The sequence below is a fragment of the Polypterus senegalus genome, chromosome 2, assembly GCF_016835505.1.
Source record: "Polypterus senegalus isolate Bchr_013 chromosome 2, ASM1683550v1, whole genome shotgun sequence".
NCBI classification, from domain to species: Eukaryota; Metazoa; Chordata; class Cladistia; order Polypteriformes; family Polypteridae; genus Polypterus; species Polypterus senegalus.
Genome location: NC_053155.1, coordinates 319,179,142 through 319,204,382, shown reverse-complemented (window position 1 = coordinate 319,204,382; position 25,241 = coordinate 319,179,142). Strand labels below are relative to the sequence as shown.

The following is a 25,241-nucleotide window of genomic DNA, read 5'->3' as shown; positions in this document are numbered from 1 at the left end:
CAGCCTGTCCATCACTACAGCCAATAAGGAAGGGCTCAGAGCCGATCTCTGATGTAATCCCACCTCCGTCACTCCTACCACAGACCTCACCACAGTCACACACATATCCTGTGCCACTGTTACATACTTCTCTGCCACTCCCGACTTCCTCATACAATACCACAGCTCCTCTCAGCCACCCTGCCATATTCTTTCTCCAGGTCCACAAAGACACATTGCAACTCCTTCTATCCTTCTCTAAGCTTCTTCATCAACACGCTCAGAGCAAACATCTCATCTGTGGTACTCTTTTCTGACATGAAACCATCCTGCTGCTCTCTAATCATCACCTCCTTTCTTAACTGAGCTTCCACTACTCTTTCCCATGAAATATAGAGAAAAGCCAAGCAAAATGACACCTTTATTGGCTAACTAAAAAGATTACAATATGCAAGCTTTGTGATTAATGATTTGTGATCTTAATGATTATATCTTTGCCTGAAGAAGGGGCCTGAGTTGCCTCGAAAGCTTGCATATTGTAATCTTTTTAGTTAGCCAATAAAAGGTGTCATATTGCTTGGCTTTTCTCTACATTCATGGTAACACGGCTAACACGGTACAACACCATAGTACCATGAAATATAGACACAGAGATTTGAACATCAAGGAAACTGAGTGTGATGGAAATGCCTGGAAAGGTTGGGACAGCACTCTGGAGATCAAGTTGACTTGAGCCTCAACAAGTTCAGTTCCTCATCCAGACGCCCAGTGAATTGTGTGCCCTCCAGTCCATCTGACCTCCTCATATGGGGCACAGGAGAGAAGGCAACTTGTTCACTATGCTCTAAACCTGCAGCCTTGGAACATATTTTGAGTAGTTAACTCTATTGTAGAATCCCTACAAAAATATTTGTAATGCCAGGCCACCTTATATTCGATCGCACCTTCTTATCAGCATCTTTGTTTTGCCAATGTGTCACTGTGGCACTGGCAGCAGGCAGCCTGGTAGTCCATTGCCCCACCGAGGCAGCTGAAGTGGGACACAAAGTTCTCCCAGCTCAAGTCTATGTGTCTGGGTGTGAGGTTTCTGGAATTGTAAAGAGTCAATACAATACAATACAAATAATACAATACAATACAGTACAATACAATACAATACAGTACAGTACAAAAATACAGTACAATACAATACAATACAGTACAATACAATAAGTACAATTATAGTACAGTACAATATAATACAATACAATACAGTACAGTACAATACAAAATACAATACAGTACAGTACAATACAATACAATACAATACAATACAATACAATACATACAGTACAATACAATATAATACAATACCTTACAATACAATACAATACAATCTATTTTTGTGTAACCCAAAATCACCCAAGGGGTGCCACAATGGTTTTCACAGACCCTGCCTTTAGCAGCCCCCAGCCTTGACTCTCGTGGCAGTCGACTGGGGACCTTGTCCCACAGGGATGCCTAGAGAGCGGAAGGACCGGGAGAGAGGCAATACCTTCCCGGGACACGAGAAGGCAGCCCCTGGTTTGCATCGGGGCCATGGGACTGGAGCTTGGAAGCTCAATCTTGTTGGGGACCATGGCCAGGGGCGCTTGGACATTTCGCAGCCTTGGACTGCAGCAATTCCACCACACCAGGAAGTGCTGCCAGAAGAGAAACCAGGACGCACCAGAAGTGCTTCCAGGTACCCATAAAGAACTTCCTCCACACCAGTAAGTGTTGCAGGAAAAGTGCCAGGAGCACCTGGAGCACATAAAGGGACCACCTCACTCCATTCGAGTGGGAGGCAGAGGACGGAGCTCGCAGGAGAGGAGTGGAGGTGGCGGAGAAGAAAGGACAAGAGAGGAAAAGAAGAAAGGAGTGAGCACTGTTGGTGATTTGTGTGGTGTGTGGTGCTGTAAAGCAAAGAAGAAAATTAAAAGCGCGTGTGTTCTGGACATTGGGAGTCGCGTGTCTGTCTGGGTTGAGGCTGATCTTTCACACTCGCTAAGAAGACCAGGACAAATTGCCAAAAAAAAAACCCCAGTAGGGAAAAAAATGGAGGAAACCTTGGGAAAGGCAGTTCAAAGAGAGAGCCCATTCCAGGCAGGCTGGGCATGCAGTTGGATGTACTTTGTCTTTGGATGTACTTTGAGTTCTCTATTCCTCGACTTTCCCCTTTTGTATTATTAATGTGTAGCCCAGTATTTCTCAACCTTTAAGTATTGGCGACCCGAGTTTTCATAACAGTTTTAATCGCCCCTAACTTTTTGAAACCATAATAAAATTTATTCCTATATTTTTTGCTGTCAATACACCACTACAAATAGTGAAATTACGCCACATATGGCAACATTAGCCCCTTTTTGTTACTTTACACTCCCCGGTAGCCTTTGTCAGAATGCCTCAGATCTTACAGACTCACCACTGTTTCTAAGGTACTGTACTTTATAACTTCTCCCCACCTGCCCTTCTACCTTTATAACCCCAGGTAGTTAGGTGTACCAAAAGACAGCAGAAGTTAAGTTACACTTTAAATAATGTATTATTGATAATATCCATAAGTAATAATAATATGCAAAGTACTAGTGAAAACTGGCAACCATACATCCTGATGAATGCTGAGGTGTAGTTTCAGGCACCACACTGGCTTGTTAGTTACTTAAAATGTCTCCAGTTAACTCATCATTTGTGCTCCGCTCTCTTCAGAACAAGCCGCATGCCTGTCTCAATATGGCTGCCGAGCTGTGCTCTTCATTGTGTTGTCCTTTTCAGTTCATGGTGTGTGAGAAGCTCCTTCATCAGTTGGTGAAAGAGAGAGAGAGAGTGAGGTAAAACTGGCAAATTTATACATTTTACTGTCCAGCCTCTACAGCCAATAGGACGTCATGGTACTCAAAGGCTTCTGATACAAGCCAATTCCAAACAGCCATACTTCAAACCAATGGGACACAGAATAGCTTCACACCTGCCACCCCCAAAACCATTTGTTAAGGTGAAGCTTGCCAGCTGGGCAGTCTGGCTTTCCTGTGGGGGTTGACTGAGAGGGTCCTGCAGAGAATCACTGGCCAAACTGGTTTGAGGCACTTCCTCCAATCCTGTCGGAAAATTCACTATCCTGACTTAGTCAAGGATGTGGTTAATTAAACATGAATGCTTCTCACTATTGAAATTCTAATATTACATTGTTTTGCCTAATTTACAAATAAAAACATACAAAATATTTATCAACTTGTATGCAAAATTTCACATTTTAAAAAAGGGGGTCGATGCAATACAACACACAGAACAGAACACAAGTAAAAAGTATAGAGCAGAGTTCAACAGTAGATGATATCCCATAATATGATTTGGATTTGTTCAGAGTCCTGGAGACCTCAGCCATCAAGCTGCCTGCCCCTATTAGCCATTCCACTGCTGAGTCAGCCAATCCGATGACAGGACCCCTCTAACCCGATGATTCCTGCGATCCTCCATCAGAGATGACTTTACCTTAGGCAGGCAGGTAGGCCGTGGCACCAAGTGGCACATTTGAGTACCGAGAAGAGAAACAGAATAGGTGAGGGTTAATAACAAATTACAACTATCATGTTACTTATGTTTTAGTGCTAATGACTGACAACAGAGATGCAGTCTGTACAGTTGATCAGCAGCTCTAGTCAGGGTGTGCTAAACTGAAGTTGTGAGTCTTCAGCCAGGATTTGAAAGCTGAGACTGAAGGGGCATCGGTGGGTACCAAATGCCACATTTGAGTACCGAGAAGAGAAACAGAATAGGTGAGGGTTAGTAACAAATTCTAACTCTCATGTTACTTGTGTTTTAGTGCTAATGACTAACAACAGAGACGCAGTCTGTACAGTAAATCAGCAGCTCTAGTCAGGGTGTGCTAAACTGAAGTCGTGAGTCTTCAAAGCTGAGACCGAAGGGGCATCTCTTATAGTAGCAGGCAGACCACCCCACAGTTTAGGGACTCCTTGTAAATAAAAGCTCAATCTCCCTTGGAATACTAAGCAGACCGGCCTCTTGAGATCTTAACATGTGCTCTCTGGTTTGTAAGTCATGATAAGTTCAGAAAAGTAAGCCGGACCTCGGCCATTTCTCGTTATTTGAAATCCATACCTGTCATGTGTGTTCCGTGTCTGCAATAGTCAGTGTAAGTATAGGATGACAGGAAATGCGAGAAATGTCGGACACATAACTAAAACACAAACTTTTTTTCTATGTCCTTGTACTAATGTCAAAATTTTGACATGAAGTTTATAATGGGTGAAGTCCAAATATCAAATAAACCCTTTCAGAAATGGTATAACAAAACAAGCGCGTTTTTAAGTCACGGATATAACCGATGAAAAAAGAAATGATTCAGTTTGTGTTGCTGGCAAGTCCAAATATCCATCGATATGAAGTAGAGATGTCCACTTCGCTGCTGCCATATAATCAAGAAGTCTGATCCCGGGTTCTCCCTGCATTAACCATTTTGAGTAGAGAGCTGCTATTATTGTTATACGTTACTGTGGCTGTCCGTTGTCCAGGATTTTATATCACCTGATGCTCGCAAACCGTTTGACCTGAAATTTGGTACACAAATACTATGTGACCTCTACTATCCGCTTGCGGCGTGACGATTTTTATTTCTCCTTTTATTTTTATTTTATTTTATTGTAGAATCAACCCTGGAGAGGTGGATACATGCTCTAGAGAGGAGAGAAATGAAGGTCAGTAGGACCACCAGGACAGAATACATGTGTGTGAATGAGAGGGAGGTAAGATGAATGGTGAGGATGAGGGGAGTCGAGTTGGCGAAGGTGGATGAGTTTAAATACTTGGGATCGACAGTACAGAGTAATGGGGAGTGTGGAAGAGAGGAGAAGAAGAGAGTGCAGGCAGGATGGAGTGGGTGGAGAAGAGTGTCAGGAATGATTTGGGTATCAGCAAGAGTGACAGGGAAGGTCTACAGGACGGTAGTGAGACCAGCTGTGTTAAATGGGCTGGAGAAGGTGGCACAGGAGACAGAGCTGGAGGTGGCAGAGTTAAAGATGGTGCGATGAGGATAGACAGGATTAGAAATGAGGACATTAGAGGGTCAGCTCATGTGGGACGGTTGGTAGACAAAGTCAGAGAGGAGAGATTGTGTTGGTTTGGACATGTGCAGAGGAGAGATGAGGGGTATATTGGGAGAAGGATGCTAAGGATAGAGCTGCCAGGCAAAAGGAGAAGAAGAAGGTCTAAGAGAAGGTTTATGGATGTGGTGAGAGAGGACATGACAGGTGATGGGGGTGACAGAACAAGATGCAGAGGACAGGATGATATGGAAGAAGATGATCCACTGTGGTGACCCCTAATGGGAAAGAAGAAGAAGAAGAAGAAGAAGAAGAAGAAGAATCAACTCTAAGTAGCGGGCAGCAGGGCGGGCGTGCAGTGGATGTGTACGGGCACCGTTCTCATCCCTACCACCTTCGCCGTCACTTCCCCTACCTCTTCATATCTGAACTCATTCTTGAGAGCAGATTGAAAACTTAAGTGAAAATTTAAAGAAAATGTACTAAATAATTGCAATGCAAATGCTGACTTAATTAGTTTTAATGCGATTAGAGAAGAGAAGAAGCAGGCTGCTAGGGTGGAGGAAAGAAGACCAGCTCAGAAAGCAACAAGCACATCAACCTCTGAGCAAACGAATGATAAACGTACAGAGCAAGAGAATGAAAACTATAAGTCACTGCACGTCATCATTATAGCAGTGCACCATTACTGGTTATATAATAAAAACATATAACGGCCGGTGTAAATTTATGGTACTTGTAAAAGCTGGCGTTTTTGTAATTTCATTCAGTTGTATTCTCTCGGTCACGTTCACGCTCACCCCGATCTGACACTGCCTGTTTTTCAAATAAAGATGTGGAATAGCGCACTTGTGTTGTTATCCCACGTCTTTATTTGAAAACTAACAGTAGTGTCAGATCGGGGGGGGCATGAATGTGACTGAGAGAATAAAACCGAATCAAAGAAAAAGACACTAAAGACAGTTTAACAAGTACCGTAAATGGACACTGGCCGGTACGGACTCAAATCAAATGTGTGTTTTTAGTCTGTGATTCGCAGTAACATTAAGATCAGCTCACTATTTAAAATGCGGGGAGAACCCGGGCACAAACCCGCAACCTCTTGATTACGAGACAGCAGCTTTTCTTTTCCTCTGCACCAGTCTTCTTTTTGTCGATTGATATTTGGGCTTCGGTTTTTATACATCGACAGCAACATGCAAACTGAATAATTTCTGTTTTCTTCGGCTATTTTCTTGAATTAAAGCGCACTGGTTTCGTTTTGTGAAAGGGTTTATTTGATATTTGGACTTCAGTCTTCACACTTTACACACTTCACCTTAGCATTTTGCCAATTATTACTATAACAATTTCTGTATTAGTGATGTGTTCGACATTTCTTGCCTCGCATTTCCTGACATCCTACATTTACACTGATCTTTGTAGACACAGAACACACATGACACGGACGTATTCCAAATGACGAGATATTATTTTTCTATTTAATTCCAGACACCTCACAGCCAGAGTTCTGAGAATTTTGTGTCCGACTTGAGCCGCCTCGGTGGATGATGGGATTGCAGGCCGCCTGCTGCCAGTGCTGAGTGACATATTTGCAAAACAAAGGAGGTGTGAAGGAATTTATGGTGGCTCGGCATCACAAAGGTTTTCATAGGCTTCAGGAATTCCAGTGCTAAAACATAGGAGAGGGACAATCCCGGAGGCTTCAAGGTTATAGCAGAAGCCATCGGCAAGGGCATTAAATGAAGCAAATAGGTGTTGCCTTCTAAACGTCACCTTCATTAAAGCTGGTGAGCAGTTGTAACCCTCCCAAGGGAAAAGATCTTCAGGAATCAGAGACTGGCAGATGATGGTGGACCTGGAGAGACAGCTGACGTCCCCCCCAGGATATTGCAGTCACTAACTCTGAGCCAGATGTTGTCCTCAGCTTAGAAGCCACTGGAGCCGACGGTCCCTTTGGAAGATCGTATACATGAAGCTTTCAAGAGAAAACTCACCAAACATGAAGGACTGGTCAGTGATGGTAGACAAGAAAGTTGGAGAGCAGGGCGCCTACCAGTAGAGATGAGATGCCAGGGTGCCACATGAGAGGCAGCAAATGCTCTAAACTCACATTTGTCTAAAGTGTTCACAAGTGAGGAAGTGGACATCCTCAGAGTGGTAACAGGGACTACTAAGGAGGTACTGAGGGATTTGGAAATTGTAGAGAGAGAAGAGCTGCTGAGATTAAAAAGACGGAAATCAAATCATCACGATCAGATAAGATTTACCACAGTGTTCTTAAGGAGGTCAGTGAGTACAGACAGAAACCCGTGACGTATCATTTTAGGAAGTCACTGCGCACTGGAGAGATTCTGAACGAATGGAAAATGGCAAATATCATCACCTCATATGACCAGGCAGAAGCAAACAGCTAGAGGCCAGTAAGCTTAACATGCATCACAGGAAAATGAATGGAAGGAATTATTATGGAGAAGATTGAGCAACACCTGGCAAGGACAGGACAGTCAGCGTGGGGTCAGAAGAGGGAGGTCGTGTTTTACTAACAGGCTGGAAGTCTATGAGGAAACAACAAAAAGATACGACCAGAGTGGAACAGATGATGTTATTGATGTGGACTTCAGAAAGCATTTGATGAGGTGCCACATGAGAGGTGGGCATCAAACTTAAAGAAGTGGCAGGTCAGGGTGTTGTTTGTTGATGAGTGCAGAATTGGCTCAGACACAGGAAACAGAGGGTGATGGGTATGAGGAACTCAATCAGAATTGGCTGACATTAACAGTAGTGACCAGCAGGGGGCAGTGCTAGGGCCACTGCTAGTTTTAATATCTAGATATTATTTAGATAGTAATATAAAGAACAAGCGAGTGAAGTTTGCAGATGATACCAAGATTAGTGGATTAGCAGATAATTTGGAATCCGTTATATCATCACAGAAGGACTTGGACAGCAGACAGGCTTGGGCAGATTTGTGGACGATGAAAATTAATGTCAGTAAATGTAAAGAATTACACATAGGAAGTAAAAATGTGAGGTTTGAATACACAATGGGCGGTCTGAACATTGAGAGTCCACCTTATGAGAAGGAGTTAGGAGTCGTAGTGGACTATTGACTTCCAGACAGTGTTCAGAAGCCATTAAGAAGGCTAACAGAATGTCAGGTTATATAGCGTCTTGATGTGTGCAGTACAAGTCACAGGAGGTCCTGATCAACCTTTATAACACACTGGTGAGGCCTTGTCTGGAGTACTGGGGGCAGTTTGGGTCTCCCTAAAGGACATAGCAGCACTAGAGAAGGTCCAGAGAAGAGCAACGAGGCTGATTCAGGGCTACAGGGGATGAGTTAGGAGGAAAGATGACAAGAGCTGAGCCTTTAGAGTGATGAAGAGGAGACCTGACTGGAGTGTTTAAAATGATGAAGGGCATAAGTCCAGTGGATCGAGACGGTGACATTAAAATGAGTTACATAAAGAACCACAGACACCTGGAATAAGCGACCAAGTAGTGTGGTGGACAGTAAGACTTTAGGGACTTTCAAAATTCAACTTGATGTTTTTGTGGAAGAAAAAAATGGACAGGACTGGCGAGCTTTGTTGGGCTGAATGGCCTGTCCTCATCCAGATTGTTCTAATGTCCTCTTCTGCAGGAATAGCTTCAGCCCCAACCTCCATTACAACAGTCGGAGCTTCCTGCTGGACAGACAAATGTATCATCTGGCTGGGCCATTCAATGACATCCTCAGTGTTGTCCCCCAAGCCATTCTTGTGCTGTCGTTTCTTTGTTTGCAGGGTGAACCTTGGGCACAGAATGAGGTTCATGGAGGGTGTCTCTGCGCTTGATTTTTTTTTGGAAGAAATAAGTGGATAGAACTGGTGAGCTTTGTTGGGCTGAATGGCCTGTTCTGGTCCAGATTGTTGTAATGTTTGGTCAGAACTCTTAGGTTATTGGGCATGGACATAGAGGAGGAGGAGAATCATCAGCAACATCATCAAAGTGGCAGAGAATGCCCCCCGAGAGGAGAGACATGGGTGGTGACGTAGCCTGTTGGCTTTCTGGTCACCGGCTGAGGCCTGATCATATTCAGTTGGCTCAACTGGGGGGGATCTTGAAAGACCTGAAATACTTGAAGAATCCAAGAACATCACTGAAGATGTGGCCAGGCGCATCATGAGATGTATTTACACAATCAGAGCCCCCAAAAGCTAAACTGACAACACCTCAGGCTCTGAGGGGATGAGGATAAGCCACAGTAACACGGACACAACACACACACACACACCCACACTGCTTGGCAAACTACACATTGCACATCCGGCCCCTGTCCCAAATGGTGATGTGACCTGAGGGTCCCGTGGTTGTACCTACAGCTCTCCACCACCTTGACTGCTCTCCAGTTCCATAGACGTTTCATCCCATTTCCAGCTCGTGGTTTTTAACGTCATGACCGGAGATGCGGACAATTCCCTCGGGTGACGTTCCATAAATGTCACAGGTGAGTGCACTCCTTAAATCGGCTTGTCAGTGTTTCAGGGACCTGAGACCAGCAGACGTGAGGAGACCCCCAAGTCCAGCCTGTGGGACAGACGGCCTGCTGCCAAAGGGGATGAGATGCTCACTCTTTCGTTTCTTTTCAGGAATGGCCGGTGAGTGGTGGCACTTGGACGCTTGGATCCCAGACGTATTCTGAAATCATAATCACGGGGCAAGTATTCCATTTTGGTTTTTTTAACTCTTTGAGGGCTGAAGATTTTTTGCAGTTTTCTGAAAAGCACACAAAGCGATGGTTTCACACATAAATCAGCACAAAAGGTCTTTTGCCGTACGCCGTGGCTGCTGTAGGTGCCCGTTTGGGGTCTCTGGCAGGAGCAACTCGACGACCAGCAGGAATACACACAGCAGTAGCAGTCACAGTGTGACGCAATCTGGTTTGTACCTCTTGTCATCGTAAGTGGTGGTCCTCCCAGGTGAACGTTGGCGTACGGTGGCATTAGCTACACGGACATGTTCAGCACCACGATCAGCTCAGTGGCCCCTCACTTTCGTTTTCGATCTCCAGATCTCTTACATCATCAAAAGTCCGACTCAGTGACACGATACACTCAACGTCATCCACAGAGCATTTCGTTTTGCGCCATTGCTTTGGTATTTCACCAGATGTCGATGCCATTTGAGGGGTCGTTTGCTCTTCGCTACTCATCCATGTGCAGGAAATCTCGGTCAAATGAATAAAGCTAACTTTAAATACATAATGGCGAGTTTTGTCACAACTTACAGCTGATTACCATCCTCTACCCCTGAATTTCGACAAAAATCCACATCCGCCCTGGAAGTGTTAAGCATGTCTGACGGGTGACGTTCAGTAAGAAGCCTGTGAATTCCTAGTTGTGTGAACACCAAGCGCCATGCGATGGTTACAGTTGTGTCCGATGCAAAACAAATCGACCACAAAAGGGGTCCGAGTTGTAGTCTCCTCGGCGTCATTTCTGAATGCACGGTGGGACAAAAACCAGAAACGTAAGAGTCAGCCGTTGCATAAAATTGAAGAGAATAAAACAAAAAACGAACGCGGAGGTAAGAGGGTCGAGAAAACAAACATTAAAATGAACGAAGAAACGGATTCGGAGGATCGCTTTTGCTGTCATTTCACGTTGGCGTCGTATTTTGACTTTTTCATACGGATAATTTTAGTCCAATTATGGTTTTGTGCATCACAGATTTTATTATTTTGTTATGGACGCCGTGTTCGCGTTGCATAAGTGGAATAACTTTTTTCAGGGTGTTTCTTTACTTTAAAGTTCGAAACTTTTGCCCACATTGCAAACACTTCCTTTATGTCACTTGATGAGGTAACCTCCTCACGATACCGCTCTCCTGCAGAACCTCCGTATGTTGCCACGTCTGTAATTCCGTCAAGTCCTCTGTCGTCAGTTCCAGTTTAGCTCTTTGATGGCTCATATTTTGAATTTTGGCTCGTAACTCAAGGCAAAAAATCGACCTAGTGACGGCTGGCATCTCAAAAATCTCGTACGCTGGGGCACTCGTATCTCAAGGTACCACTGCATTTTGATGGTAGACTTCTTAGGCGGAATCGACCGCATCCTGGCACTGAGGGTTCTCATGGAGCGCAAACGTGAATATCTGCAGAGTTTCTTTGCAGCCTTTGTCGATTTTCATAAAGTGTTGGACTCAGTTGATGGAGCTGCCCTGTGGGACATCCTGATGGTTCGCGGGATCCCCTCGAGGTTGCTGGATATCATGGCCGGCCTGTACGCTGGTACCGTGAGTGCTGTGCAGAGTGGAGACGGACCCTCTGTGTTTTTTCCAGTTGATTCTGGGGGTCCGTCAGCTACTCTGTTCAATGTTTGTATGGACTGGGTGTTGGGCAGAGTCATGGGGTCCAGCAGCTGGGGGGCATCTGTTGGTGAAGAGAGATTCACTGATCTTGACTTTGCTGACGATGCTGTGATCTTCATGGAGTCAATGGAGGCTCTGATTGGGGAGTTCAAGAGACTGAGTGAGGAGTCAGAGTGTCTGGGCCTGTGAGGGTCCTGAATAAAAACCAAACAGCCAGGCCTTTAATGACCTCTTGGGCACGGCCATCAGCAGGGGGTCTGTCTGCAGAGAGAGTGTCACCTCGTCATTGAGAGGTTTACTTACCATTCATGTGACTCTGGTGACTCTTCCTATAAAGTCTGTAGACAGATTAGGAGAGCATGGGGGGGGTCATGAGGTCCCTGGAAAGGGGTGTGTGGCGCTCCCGATATCTGCTAAAGGACGAACGTCCAAGTCTTTAGAATCCTGGCGCTTCCTGTCTTGCTATATGGTTGTGAGACATGGATGCTATCCAGTGACCTGAGACGAAGACTGGACTCCTGTGTCTTTCCAGAAAATCCTTGGGTACCCCTGATTTGACTTTGTGTCGCTCATGGAGTCCCGAATGAGGCACATGACCTGCACTGTGAGGGAGTGTCAGTTACGTCACTGTGGCCATGTGGCACGTTTCTCCGAGGGTGATCCGGCTCATAAAATCCTCATTGTTGGACCAGGCCACATAACACCTGGCTGCGGCAGATGGAGGGTCATTTCTGGAGGGTGGGACTGGACCGCGTGTCTGCCTGGGGGGTTTCGTCGTGTAGTGGGTGCAGCAACGCTCTGTACCAGTGCAGGCTCCCCAACTTGACTTGACTTGATTTATTTCCTGCCATTTCTTTACCTAAAGGTCGAGCTTATCCCCTGTCCTGTTCTGAATCTATGGATAGACATTCTCATCTATGGATGTTCATACTTAGTTTTATTGCTTCATCTCACACTCCCGTAGTGGTGGGAATTTATTTTTATCAATTTTTTTGAAGAGTGGCCATTTTCTTCTTTTGAGTTCCCTTCCCTTTGCAAATCAATTGGTAAAAATCTGTGCTGCACGTCACTTTACACGAACACGCGCTCCTCGGTCTGCCCTTATACTTTAGATTTTTTGGTAATCAAGCGAATCCTCACCCACCATGTAACGTCAAATTCAAAAAAGAATCCAGAAATGTAAACTCTTCGGTCTAAGTTGGTCGCGCTGTTACCTCATGCAGAATTTTTCGGAAGCTCGACCCTGAAACCCGTTTTTACTATCGGCATGTGTGTCATCGTGGGATGAGTGGAAGCTTGCGATTGGATTGGTCTACTCTCTTCCCAAACATCACACACACACATAAGGACCCTCACACTCACACACTTTATTCACACAGACACTGATGACGTGTGACACCTGCAGAACATGTCACTCCTCGATACTCCACATTGGGACTCATGAGAAATACATGGGGGGTCCCGGGTGTAACCCACACCTGAAAGTCTCAGAGAGTATTATAGACAAACTTTCACCGTGTTCTCAGATATCACCGGGACATAAAGGCTGTCACACCCTAATCCCTGAACAGGACCATCTCAAAGGAAAATCATGAAGCCCGTCCAGGATTGGAAGAAGAATCCCTTTGTTTGAGACGTCTGTGGAGCCATTCGGTACATGGAATGATGTGTCTGACGTACCAACGCTGGTTACGTCTTAAATACGCCTGTCAGTTACAGAGCTGCCTGATTAGTTGCATATCTCATGTCTCATGATAAACAGGACCATTGGAGTCAGGACTCTGCTATGCTCCGTTATATGCGGGTTTTCTTATCGATTCTTGTCCTTGTGCTAAAGTAGATCAAGAGGGCTTTCATTAAAAAGAGTGGGAAAGGCCAACGCTGACAGTTAACAAGTCATCCGATACGATCAATTTATAATCCACTAGAGAAAATCACAGTTATCAGTAAGAATGAACTCTCACTGGCCCGTAGGTAGACTCAGTTACAAGAGTCCAAAAAGAGACGTGCAACATCTAGAGACCCTCTGAATGATCAGTGGGGTCAGATCCATAACTGAAACTGACAGAAGCAGAGGAAGGGCCCCCATGGAGGTCAGTGCCTTAACAATCACAGACATCCATCTTGGAAATCGTCATCCTCGTGATCCTTATGAAACACACACACACAGCTTGACATGTCCCGAGAAGAACCGAGACACACTTAGTTAAAACTCCTGAGTACTCAGTCACTGTGACGTTCACACTATTGGGGCATTAAAACCCTGTAAGAAAGACACTGGCAAGCCCCCCTACACCAGCTGACCTGGAAAAACTTTATTACTATAAGCACTGAGGATACAAAAACAAAAAATATAAAAATTTACAATTAAAGTATTAAAAGAATAACATAAGTAGAAGGAAATGTAACAAAATCCAATGTGTACAGTCATAGAAAACTTATTGAGAATTAACACAACGTCAAAAGAGGAGATCGTCCTGGGCAGAGTTTAGATTCAGCAGTGCATGAACGTCACGTGAGGTGGGGACATCACTTTATATGGTCAACTTGGAGAGGTCGCGTTAAGTCTAAAATACACGTGGGAGAGTACAGACATGCCATTGGCTAGTTATCTATCTATCTGTCATATAGTGCCTTTCACTCTATCTATCTATCTATCTATCTATCTATCTATCTATCTATCTATCTATCTATTATATAGTGCCTTTCACACTATCTATCTATCTATCTATCTATCTATCTATCTATCTATCTATCTATTATATAGTGCCTTTCACACTATCTATCTATCTATCTATCTATCTATCTATCTATCTATCTATCTATCTATCTATCTATCATATAGTGCCTTTCATTATCTATCTATCTATCTGCATTCAGCATCCACGCATCATTTAGGTTTAACAGCCCATGAGACGTAGGCACGCTGCCTGCGCCGCACCGCACGTATTCATACAAGTGAACTTAACATGACATCTTGACATGATATGGTGCCTCACACACAGGACATGTGGGACGATAAATGACCAGGTCCTGTTCCCCCAGGTGTTAGTGCACCCACGACGGCCGTTGTTGTACTGGTTCTGATCACGCAGAGTGGTAGCAGGCTAAGAACGACAGTAGACCGCAAAGGCCCAGTATGATGATGCGAGACACTAACAAAAGTCTGTAATTCTCCCATCCTGGTAGAAAGGCACTATAAGTATACACTGACAGCAGTTGTCAAGTTGAGCACTGGTACAATACCTAGTAACAAAATAGATAGATAGATAGATAAAGATAAAGATAGATAGATAGATATGATAGATGAAGATGATAGATATGAAAGGACTATATATTAGATAGATAGATAGATAGAATAGATATAGAAGTCACAGTTATCAGTAAGAATGAACTCTCACTGGCCCGTAGGTAGACTCAGTTACAAGAGTCCAAAAGAGAGCGTGCAACATCTAGAGACCCTCTGAATGATCAGTGGGGTCAGATCCATAACTGAAACTGACAGAAGCAGAGGAAGGGCCCCCATGGAGGTCAGTGCCTTAACAATCACAGACATCCATCTTGGAAATCGTCATCCTCGTGATCCTTATGAAACACACACACACAGCTTGACATGTCCCGAGAAGAACCGAGACACACTTAGTTAAAACTCCTGAGTACTCAGTCACTGTGACGTTCACACTATTGGGGCATTAAAACCCTGTAAGAAAGACACTGGCAAGCCCCCCTACACCAGCTGACCTGGAAAAACTTTATTACTATAAGCACTGAGGATACAAAAACAAAAAATATAAAAATTTACAATTAAAGTATTAAAAGAATAACATAAGTAGAAGGAAATGTAACAAAATCCAATGTGTACAGTCATAGAAAACTTATTGAGAATTAACACAACGTCAAAAGAGGAGATCGTCCTGGGCAGAGTTTAGATTCAGCAGTGCATGAACGTCACGTGAGGTGGGGACATCACTTTATATGGTCAACTTGGAGAGGTCGCGTTAAGTCTAAAATACACGTGGGAGAGTACAGACATGCCATTGGCTAGTTATCTATCTATCTGTCATATAGTGCCTTTCACTCTATCTATCTATCTATCTATCTATCTATCTATCTATCTATTATATAGTGCCTTTCACTCTATCTATCTATCTATCTATCTATCTATCTATCTATCTATCTATCTATCTATTATATAGTGCCTTTCACACTATCTATCTATCTATCTATCTATCTATCTATCTATCTATCTATCTATCTATCTATCTATCTATCTATCTACATATCATATAGTGCCTTTCACATCTATCTATCTATCTATCTATCTATCTATCTATCTATCTATCTATCTATCTGTCATATAATGCCTTTCATGTCTATCTATCTATCTATCTATCTATCTATCTATCTATCTATCTATCTATCTATCTATCATATAGTGCCTTTCATCTATCTATCTATCTATCTATCTATCTATCTATCTATCTATCTATCTATCTATCTATCTGTCATATAGTGCCTTTCATGTCTATCTATCTATCTATCTATCTATCTATCTATCTATCTATTATATAGTGCCTTTCAATCTATCTATCTATCTATCTATCTATCTATCTATCTATCTATCTATCTATTATATAGTGCCTTTAACATCTATGTAATTTTGTGATCCTGCCGACTATGCTAAAATTAGTATCTGTCTATAAAAATAGATAGATAGATAGATAGATATGAAAGGCACTATATAATAGATAGATCGATCAATCTGAAAGGCACGATATGATAGAAAGATAGATTGAAAGGCACTATATGGTAGATAGATAGATAGATAGATAGATAGATAGATAGATAGATAGATAGATAGATAGATAGATAGAAACATGAACAAAGGCCAGCAGTTTTGAGATTCAGTTCGCACAATCAACTCCCGCTTTTGATGGCCTCTTACCAGAAGGGGCGGAGCCTTGGTGAAGGATGTGGAAGTGATGTCACTCATCCAGCACCTGCCATTCCTCTCAATTAAAGCGAAGACGGTGTTATTAGCAGCGCCCCCTCTCGACTCAGGGTGGTATTGCTTACCTGACGATGTTCCCCAAGTGCTCATGATTTGAAATGAACTTATCATGTTCTGGACCTCCTAAATTCTCCCCAGACCACCAAAATGATGTCTTGGTTATTTCTGAACACAGGGAGACGACTCAGATGCTGCTACCTTTGGAAGTGTATTTGACTTTTTTTTGCCTTCACTTTTTATTGTACTTCTAACAAGTCAAATGATCTTTTTTTCTTCTCTTTTTCTCTCCGCAGACATGCCGATGGATCGATAAAATTTTGGGATGCGTCTGCCAGTAAGTTGAGCTGGTTCAGCACTCGTGGAGGTGCCGGCTGTGCCGGGTGAATTATTTTTAGCCGGCATTAGCCTAAACTCCCCATTGCTGATTCCCCCAGTACTTTATTTTAAACGTCATTTCATTTCACGCTGTGGATTTGCATAAAGAGAGGAAATTAAAATGGTGTGAATCAGCGAGAGCTTTTAGGGAGTGCGAATGTGATGTGGGTACAAACTAAACGCCGAAGGAGAAGGGCTCAATTATTCCACTGCAGAGAGCCCCCGAGGAATAAGTGGAACGTAAAAACAAGAAAAAAGGGAGTGGAGTTTGGATGATTTGCCGGAGTGCTTTGTGTGCTCCTCGCCAGGCTCAGCTTAGGGATTTAAAAAAATGAAGTCTGAGTGGCCCTTCAGCTCTGAGCTGCTTCTCTCCCTTTGTCTCTCTCTGCCTCCCCATCCCAGTCACCCTGCAGATGCTCTACAAGCTGAAGACCTCCAAAGTCTTTGAAAAGCCCAAAGGCGGAGAGGGGAAGCAGAGCGCCGAGATTGTCGATGAAGACCCCTACGCCATCCAGATGGTCTGCTGGTGCCCCGAAAGCAGAATCTTCTGCATTGCAGGCATCTCCGCTCACGTCATCATTTACAGGTTTAGCAAACACGAAGCCACCATGGAGACAGCGGTAAGTGACAGACGCCTGCCTGCCCGCCCAGCCACAAGCCTGCACCGCTATGTACGATACAAGTGAACTTAGACAGTAGAACTAATCTTGACATGGCATGATATGCCCGGGTGTGCCCTCTGCCACACACAAGTGACATCGGGTAGGGGATACGGGACTCAAAAATGACCCTTAGGTCTCCTCGTCGATTTGCCGGCCCTCCAGGTGTTTCAAGGTGCTGACCCACTGACTGGCCTGTCTGTTGTACTGGTGGTTCTGATCACGGGCAGAGTCGGGTGTAAAGACAGGAGGGCGCTAAGGAACAGACAGAGGCTGAGACCGCAACACTAGGGGGCCACAGAAGTGATGATGTAATTAGCCGAGGACACTCACACAAACAGTGCTGTGAAAATGTCATTGCTCCCCATCCTGGTAGATAAGGCACTATATAATAGATAGGCATACACTGATCAAGTCAAGTTAAGTCAAGTTGGGGAGCATGCACTGGTACAATACCATACAGGATAACAAAATTAGATAGATAGATAGATAGATAGATAGATAGATAGATAGATAGATAGATAGATAGATAGATAGATAGATAGATAGAGTGAAAGGCACTATATATTCGATAGATAGATAGATAGATAGATAGATAGATAGATAGATAGATAGATAGATAGATAGATAGATAGATAGATAGATTTGAAAGGCACATTTATCATATATAGATAGTTTGATGCCACTCTGGATGCCTTAAAAATGGGTGGTCCCCAGAAGAAGTCATTCATTTTGAATCTGAGCCTCAATGGAGACAGAGCTCCTGACTAAGTGTACTTGTGGTCTGTAGACGCCTCATCCATCTGACTGCCTATGGGCATTATTTCTTTTAATTCTGTTTTTGTGATTAAAAGTGGGTGCCAACGGTTTTGCATTTAACCCAGTTACACTTCATACTATTCCTTTTGGTCTCTTTGGCTCAACCAAATTGAATAATCACACATGTCTTCTATCTATCTATCTATCTATCTATCTATCTATCTATCTATCTATCTATCATAACTGCAGTGAGACGGTTCTTGTAGCCATCTACCAGTCTTCGACATCGGTCTGAGGAAATTTTACCCCACTCCTCAATGCAGAACTTTTTCAGCTGTGAGATGTTTGAGGGTTTCTTGCACGTACAGCCCTTTTCAAGTCACCCCACAGCATCTCAATGGGATTCAAATCTGGACTTTGACTTGGCCATTCCAGGACTCTCCATTTCTTCTTTTCAGCCAATCTTTGGTTGATTTACTAGTATGTTTTGGGTCATTGTCATGTTGCATGGTCCAGTTCCGCTTCAGCTTTAATTTTCTAACTGATGGTCTCACATGTTCTTCAAGCACCTTCTGATACACAGTAGAATTCATCGTGGATTCTATGATGGTGAGCTGACCAGGTCCTGCTGCAGCAAAGCAGCCCCAAACCATGACACTTCCACCTCCATGCTTCACAGTTGGTATGAGGTTCTTTTCTTGGAATGCTGTGTTTGGTTTACGCCAAACATGTCCTCTGCTGTTGTGTCCAAATAATTCAATTTTGGACTCATCTGTCCAAAGAACATTATTCCAGAAGTCCTGGTCTTTGTCAACTTTATCTCTGGCAAATGTCAGTCTGGCCTCGATGTTTCTCTTGGAAAGCAAAGGTTTCCTCCTTGCACACCTCCCATGCAAGTTAAACTTGTACAGTCTCTTTCTGATTGTAGAGGCATGTACTTCTACATCAACAGTAGCCAGAGCCTGCTGTAGTTCTCGAGATGACACTTTAGGGTTTTGGAGACCTCTTTTAGCATCTTGCGGTCTGCTCTTGGGGTGAACTTGCTGGGGCGACCAGTCCTGGGCATGTTGGCAGTTGTTTTGAAAGCCCTCCACTTGTAGACTATCTTCCGGACAGTGGAATGGCTGATTTCAAAATCTTTTGAGATCTTTTAAATCCCTTCCCAGACTCATAGGCTGCTACAATCTTTTTCTGAAGTCCTCTGACAGCTCTTTTGTTCTCACCATGGTGCTCACTCTCACTTCCTGTATCTATCTATCTATCTATTATGGAGTATCTACTATCCAGTTAAACAGCCCAGTGACAGCGGGCCTTGTGGTGGGTTGCTGTACCCTGCACTGCTGTTTCCTGGCTCCCTCCCTCAGGCTAGCCATGGCACTATATTGGTGATGTTATGTTATTTCAGAAAGTCAAAGTCTTATCTAACCCTAATGATCCTGTAAACCAGTAACCCCCAATTAACTGCAATTCAATTTCCAGTGTGTGTTTTCTTTTCTTTTCATTTTTTTTAGTCCCTCGAGGTGAGACTCCAGTGTGAAGTAGAAGACATCATCACTCCGGAGGCCGAGACGATCTCTTCATTTCCTGACTTGACATCCCAGTCATCCTCTGTAAAATGCCAAAGCCTCACAAGCAGCCCCAACACCATCACCCCAGAGGGCATAAAGGACAGCATCCCCTGCCTCAAGTAAGTCTCCATGTCCACATCACCCTGAAACTTTATTCATGTGTATGCAGGACAAAATATCGGAACAAAGCACAGAAAGTCCCTTCCCTTTGGGTGGGCTTTGTCCGCAGATAGGGGGCACTGCAGGCAGCACACTGGTGTTTTCAAAAAAAAGAATTTGACAAGTCACTTTGATGGAAGCCATCTGCCGTGGCATCTCTTAGCCTCGGAAAAAGTTGTTCCTTTTTAACTCGGATGTTTTTTGAGTCCCCCTACTGTGAGAACTGGCTGGTGGTCTGCATCCAGTATCACTAAATGGCAGGAGCTGCTCTGGAAGCAAAATGAGCCGTAATATCAATGAACAGAAGGAGCTCTTTGCTTACAGGGGTTCACACTGTGAACACATTGTTACGGAATATATAGCGCCTTGAGGGAGTCTTCGGCGAGAAGAGGTGTGTGTGGTATTCATGTTATGCTATTGTTATGTAGAGTGCCTTTACAAAGTTGAAAGACCCCTTCACTTTTTCACATGTTGTTATGTTGTGCTATAATCATCTAAGTCAGTCAGTCAGTCCGTCATTAGCCAACCCGCTATATCCTAACACAGGGTCATGGGGGTCTGCTGTAGCCAATCCCAGCCAACACAGGGCGCAAGGCAGGAACAAACCCCCGGGCAGAGTGCAAGCCCATCACAGGGCACGGAAGTTTAGGAATTTCTGAAAATTCATGAAGAATAAAAAACATCTAAAATATCAAATTGACCCCAGTATTAAGACCCCTTAAGTCAGTACTTTGTTCTGGCAGCCATTCCAGCTTTGGAGTCTTCTTGTGTCTGAGTCAGGAGGCTTGGCACACCTGGATATGGGGTCTACAGAACAAGTGAAGCGTTTGGGGGCACCTTGCGGCCAACCCCGTATAATTAAACCGCCAAAAAAATGAAAATAAGCACCTGGTAAAACGTAAAAACGAGTCGTTCCGACTAATTGTATCAGGCTCTGCTGTTTACAAGGAATTCTGGGAGGAAGGGGCGGGTCCAGGCAGTCGGACTCCCGGAAGTGACGTCATGGATGAAAACGGTGTCAGTCTTTCATTCTGAGAGGTCGCTGTTAGACAGTGCCACCTCATGTCTCGATGGAGCCCTTAAGCTGTTCAGGGGGCTTTCTGCCATCCTTCTCTGTCAGACTGGGTGGTGACTGTAGGTGGCGTTATGATGCGTGAGCTTCTTTTACTTCATTTTAGCTTTTCACCTGATCCGTCTTTGACTCGGTGCTTTGTCCTCCCAGTTTGTGTGACTGAGGACCAACTCGGGGTTCAAGCCAACCTCCTCCAGCAAAGTGCAGGGTCCCACGGTGGTAAAATGAAACCTTCATTCACTTGTTGGGGGGTGAATTGGATTCTACAACCGGGCACTTAGGTGGCGATGTCCTCTTTTTGACTCTTGTCTCGGTTCTTTCGGTTTTCGCTCCCTTGGTGTTCCTCTTGACTTTCTGGCGGCTGACGTTTTTCTCGCTTGCTCCGTTTGGTCTTTCTCTGGCCAAGCACTCTCAACATCCCAGCAGTCCTTTAAGCCCACAATCACCCTGTGAGATGTGAGATGTAAAGTAAGTCAAAATGAAATAATACACAGTTCTGAAATGGACGGGCAGAACAGACCCATCCCGTCCAGTTTGCTACCGCTCAGCCTGTTTGTCCGCTCCATTAAAACTTAAATGTCCACCTGTCTTGCCACTTGATTGCTAAAGCTAAAAGATCGATTATCGTGAGTGCACGACGATACCGACATTTATTGTTTTCAATTTCCTTGATCTGCTTCATTCACGAACAGGCATCAGCTTCCTGTAAAAACGTCTCCGACGCGCTCTTTTGTTTTTCTTTAACCCGTTAGCTTTACCATTGACTTCAACGGGACAAGCGTTTTGGCTGAAAACCCCCCAAAAGCTGCTGCATGTTGGAGTTTTCTAAACCGCTAACTGCTGACACCTGCGTAGGCGTGAATCGTGTTATTGAAAATTGTGATGAGAGGATTCCGAGTGTTCAGGTCCAGCGCTAAAATGCTAATAAAAAGCTCCGGTGAGAACGGACCGGAAAGAATCCAATCATCCATCCATCCATCCTTCCATCCATTATCCAACCTGCTATATCCTAACTACAGGGTCACGGAGGTCTGCTGGTGCCAAACACAGGGCGCAAGGCAGGAAACAAACCCTAGACAGGATGCCAGCCCACTGCAGGGCACACACACACACCAAGCACACACTAGGGACAATTCAGAATCACCAATGCACCTAACCTGCATGTCTTTGCACTGTGGGAGGAAACCCACGCAGACACGGGGAGAACATGCAAACTCGAACCCAGGGAAGCGAACCCAGACGGGTCTCCTTACCGCGAGGCAGGAACGCTACCCACTGCTGGAAAGAATCGAGGGTCAATAATAATAATACATTGTGTCTCCCAGAACATTTGGTGGCAGCCCCCCTGGATTACATCGGGGACCACAATCGTGGAACACCGGAGCTCAGCCCTCCAAGGAGAGCTGCACGGCTTCCTGAGCCCACGTGGGCGGTGATGCAGCCACACCTGGAAGTGCAGCCTGAATTGGGTCAATCATCACCTGGGCACTTCTGGGTGGGCTATAAGAGGAGCCGGCAGCCACCACTCGAGGCGCCAGAGTCGGGAGGAGGGCGAAGTACCTGTGTGTGTTTTGGAATCACTTTGGGTGTGTTCATGTGGGACACGTGAAAGACGTGCCCCACAGCTGAAAAAAAATAAAAGCACTTTTTCCTTTTAGTTTTTACACATTGGGTCGACGCCAACAGAGCGTGTTTATCACACTGGCGTAGTCGGCAGGATTCCTGGGCCATCCTTGAGGCAGGGACCTGCATATTTTTTTGTGTGGCGACCCGGCACAGCATGGCTGAGTGGAGAGCGCAACCCTGCGACACCTCGGAAGACGTACTTCTGCCACACCAGGTTGGACTGGTTTGTACCCAGCACTCCTTGTACTCTGATTCCTAATAATCTGGACCTGCAATCAGTGATCTAACGCAGTGCTTAACTCCTGCCTACTCTTTGACTCTTTCTAATTGTGAAAAGTAAGGAAGGAGAACTGAGAGTGTGGTAAGACTACGGCACTGGAGACATTTTGTTAGGGTCTATACCGTTGTAGCGGGGATACATAATAATAAATATTTGTCTTTTGTCTGTGCTGAGTGCGTTTCGCTTCATCGTCCCGCTTACTGTCCATTAGTTGTGCGTCAGTAAATGTTGTCCCCATAAGTGGAGAGGGGAAGGAGAGAGACCACAGCCCTGAGACAGAAATCATCTGTTAAACTCACCAGATATATCCGGGACATTACGTATTTAAAAAAGAAGAGCGAAGACGAGAGAGAGAGGAGAGAGGAGACAATTTACCCGATCATTTATCAACTCATCACTGCTCCTCAGGGACAAGCTGACAGAGATGGGAGTAGACTCACACCTGGTGCCATGGATCGTGGACTATCTTACAGACAGACCTCAGTTTGTGCGTCTCAGGAACTGCAGGTCTGACATTGTGGTCAGCAGCACAGAAGTACCACAGGGGACTGGACTTTCTCCAGTCCTGTTCAGCCAACATACATCGGACTTCCAGTACAACTCGGAGTCCTGCCACGTGCAAAAGTTCACTGATGACACTGCTATGGTGGGCAGCATCAGGAGTGGGCAGGAGGAGGAGTATAGGAACCTAATCAAGGACTTTGTTAAATGGTGCGACTCAAACCACCTACACCTAAACACCAGCAAGACCAAGGAGCTGGTGGTGGATTTTAGGAGGACCAGACCCCTCATGGACCCTGTGATCATCAGAGGTGACTGTGCAGAGGGTACAGACCTATAAATACCTGGGAGTGCAGCTGGATGATAAACTGGACTGGACTGGACTGCCAACACTGATGATCTGTGCAAGAGAGGGCGGAGCCGACTAGACTTCATTAGAAGACTGGCGTCCTTCAACATCTGCAATAAGATGCTGCAGATGTTCTACCAGACAGTTGTGGTGAGCGCCCTCTTCTACGTGGTGGTGTGCTGGGGAGGCAGCATAAAGAAGAGGGACAAACTGGTGAGGAAGGCAGGCTCTATTGTTGTGCATGTTATTGATAATAAGGAGCAATTCAAATAGCTGTTTAAGACAAAATGAAGCAATAAGGGCTCAAAATCTCTAAAGTGAAGCAGAAGTGTTAGCAATAAGTGCTTTTTATTAAGCAACTGGGTTGGAGCAAAAACCTGCAGCCACTGCGGCTCTCCAGGACCGTGATTGAGGACCCCTGTGATAGATAGATAGATAGATAGATAGATAGATAGATAGATAGATAGATAGATAGATAGATAGATAGATAGATAGATAGATGTGAAAGGCGCTATATGATAGATAGATAGATAGATAGATAGATAGATAGATAGATAGATAGATAGATAGATAGATAGATAGATAGATAGATAGAGGGTGTACTGACTTTTGTGAGATGCAGTACGTTATTGAATATTTGTTGTCTTTTTCATTTACAATATATTCGTGTTTTATTTGTCTTATCTATTACTGTTTTCTGGTTATTTCATCGTTTCGGGGAAAGTAAGACAACTTGTAAGGAGTACGGCTTGTTATTAAAGCAGAAAACTTCAGGTGATCCAAGGAATAAGTGTTGGTAGTGTAGTGGCCGGTCTGGGTAAGGGGTCACCTGTTAGACCGTAGAGAGGATAAAGGGGGGAAAACAGGGTCACCGAGGACCCTTAGGTTGGGGACTTGCTTAATGCTACACGACGCATGAGCCTGAGGACACAGGCAGCGTACCTTTAAGTGTATCACGTCATTATGATGGGGAATACGCGACGCTTGTTTTGCCAAGAGTGCCCCAGGGACATAATTGCCAGGGCTGATTGGCATTCTGGGTTCCTCCCCAGACTTTGCAGCCACTGCAAGAAGCCCCGGGTGTGTAGCCTTTGATGACGAGCGAGCGCTGCTGTCCATCCAGGTTGTATTGGGGGGTACATTTCACACTTACATTTAATTCAACCTTTAGACATATTTTAGGAATTAAGAGCATTTATAGTTAACTCTTATAATCTCTACGTATAAAATCCAACATCTGTATGTCTGTATGTCTGGCTGCTTTTCACGAGATAACTACTTCACGGGATTTTTTCTAGAATTTACCTGAACATTCCGGTTGATTTTGTGACTTGGAGCGTAACTTACTTCCTCTTAGCTAGCGAACGAGTGAACTGCTTCACGGATTTAGATCGAGTTATTTTCCTATAATTTGCTTGAACATTATTTGAGCGAATCCGAGAGACACGCAGAGAGGGCGGGGCCCTCCTCA

The 25,241-nt window shown here is 44.5% G+C and overlaps 1 protein-coding gene across 10 annotated transcripts in view; it reads left to right on the top strand.

The window, feature by feature from the left end:
* Positions 1-25,241, top strand: part of stxbp5l (syntaxin binding protein 5-like) — a 565,552-nt gene that overhangs the window by 370,367 nt on the left and 169,944 nt on the right. For all 10 annotated transcript variants that reach the window (XM_039745949.1, XM_039745947.1, XM_039745945.1 and 7 more), the window contains exons 13-16: positions 9,692-9,759; positions 16,716-16,756; positions 17,200-17,417; positions 19,727-19,902. In XM_039745949.1, the coding sequence (XP_039601883.1) occupies positions 9,692-9,759; positions 16,716-16,756; positions 17,200-17,417; positions 19,727-19,902 (503 nt within the window). The remainder of the gene's footprint in view (positions 1-9,691; positions 9,760-16,715; positions 16,757-17,199; positions 17,418-19,726; positions 19,903-25,241) is intronic.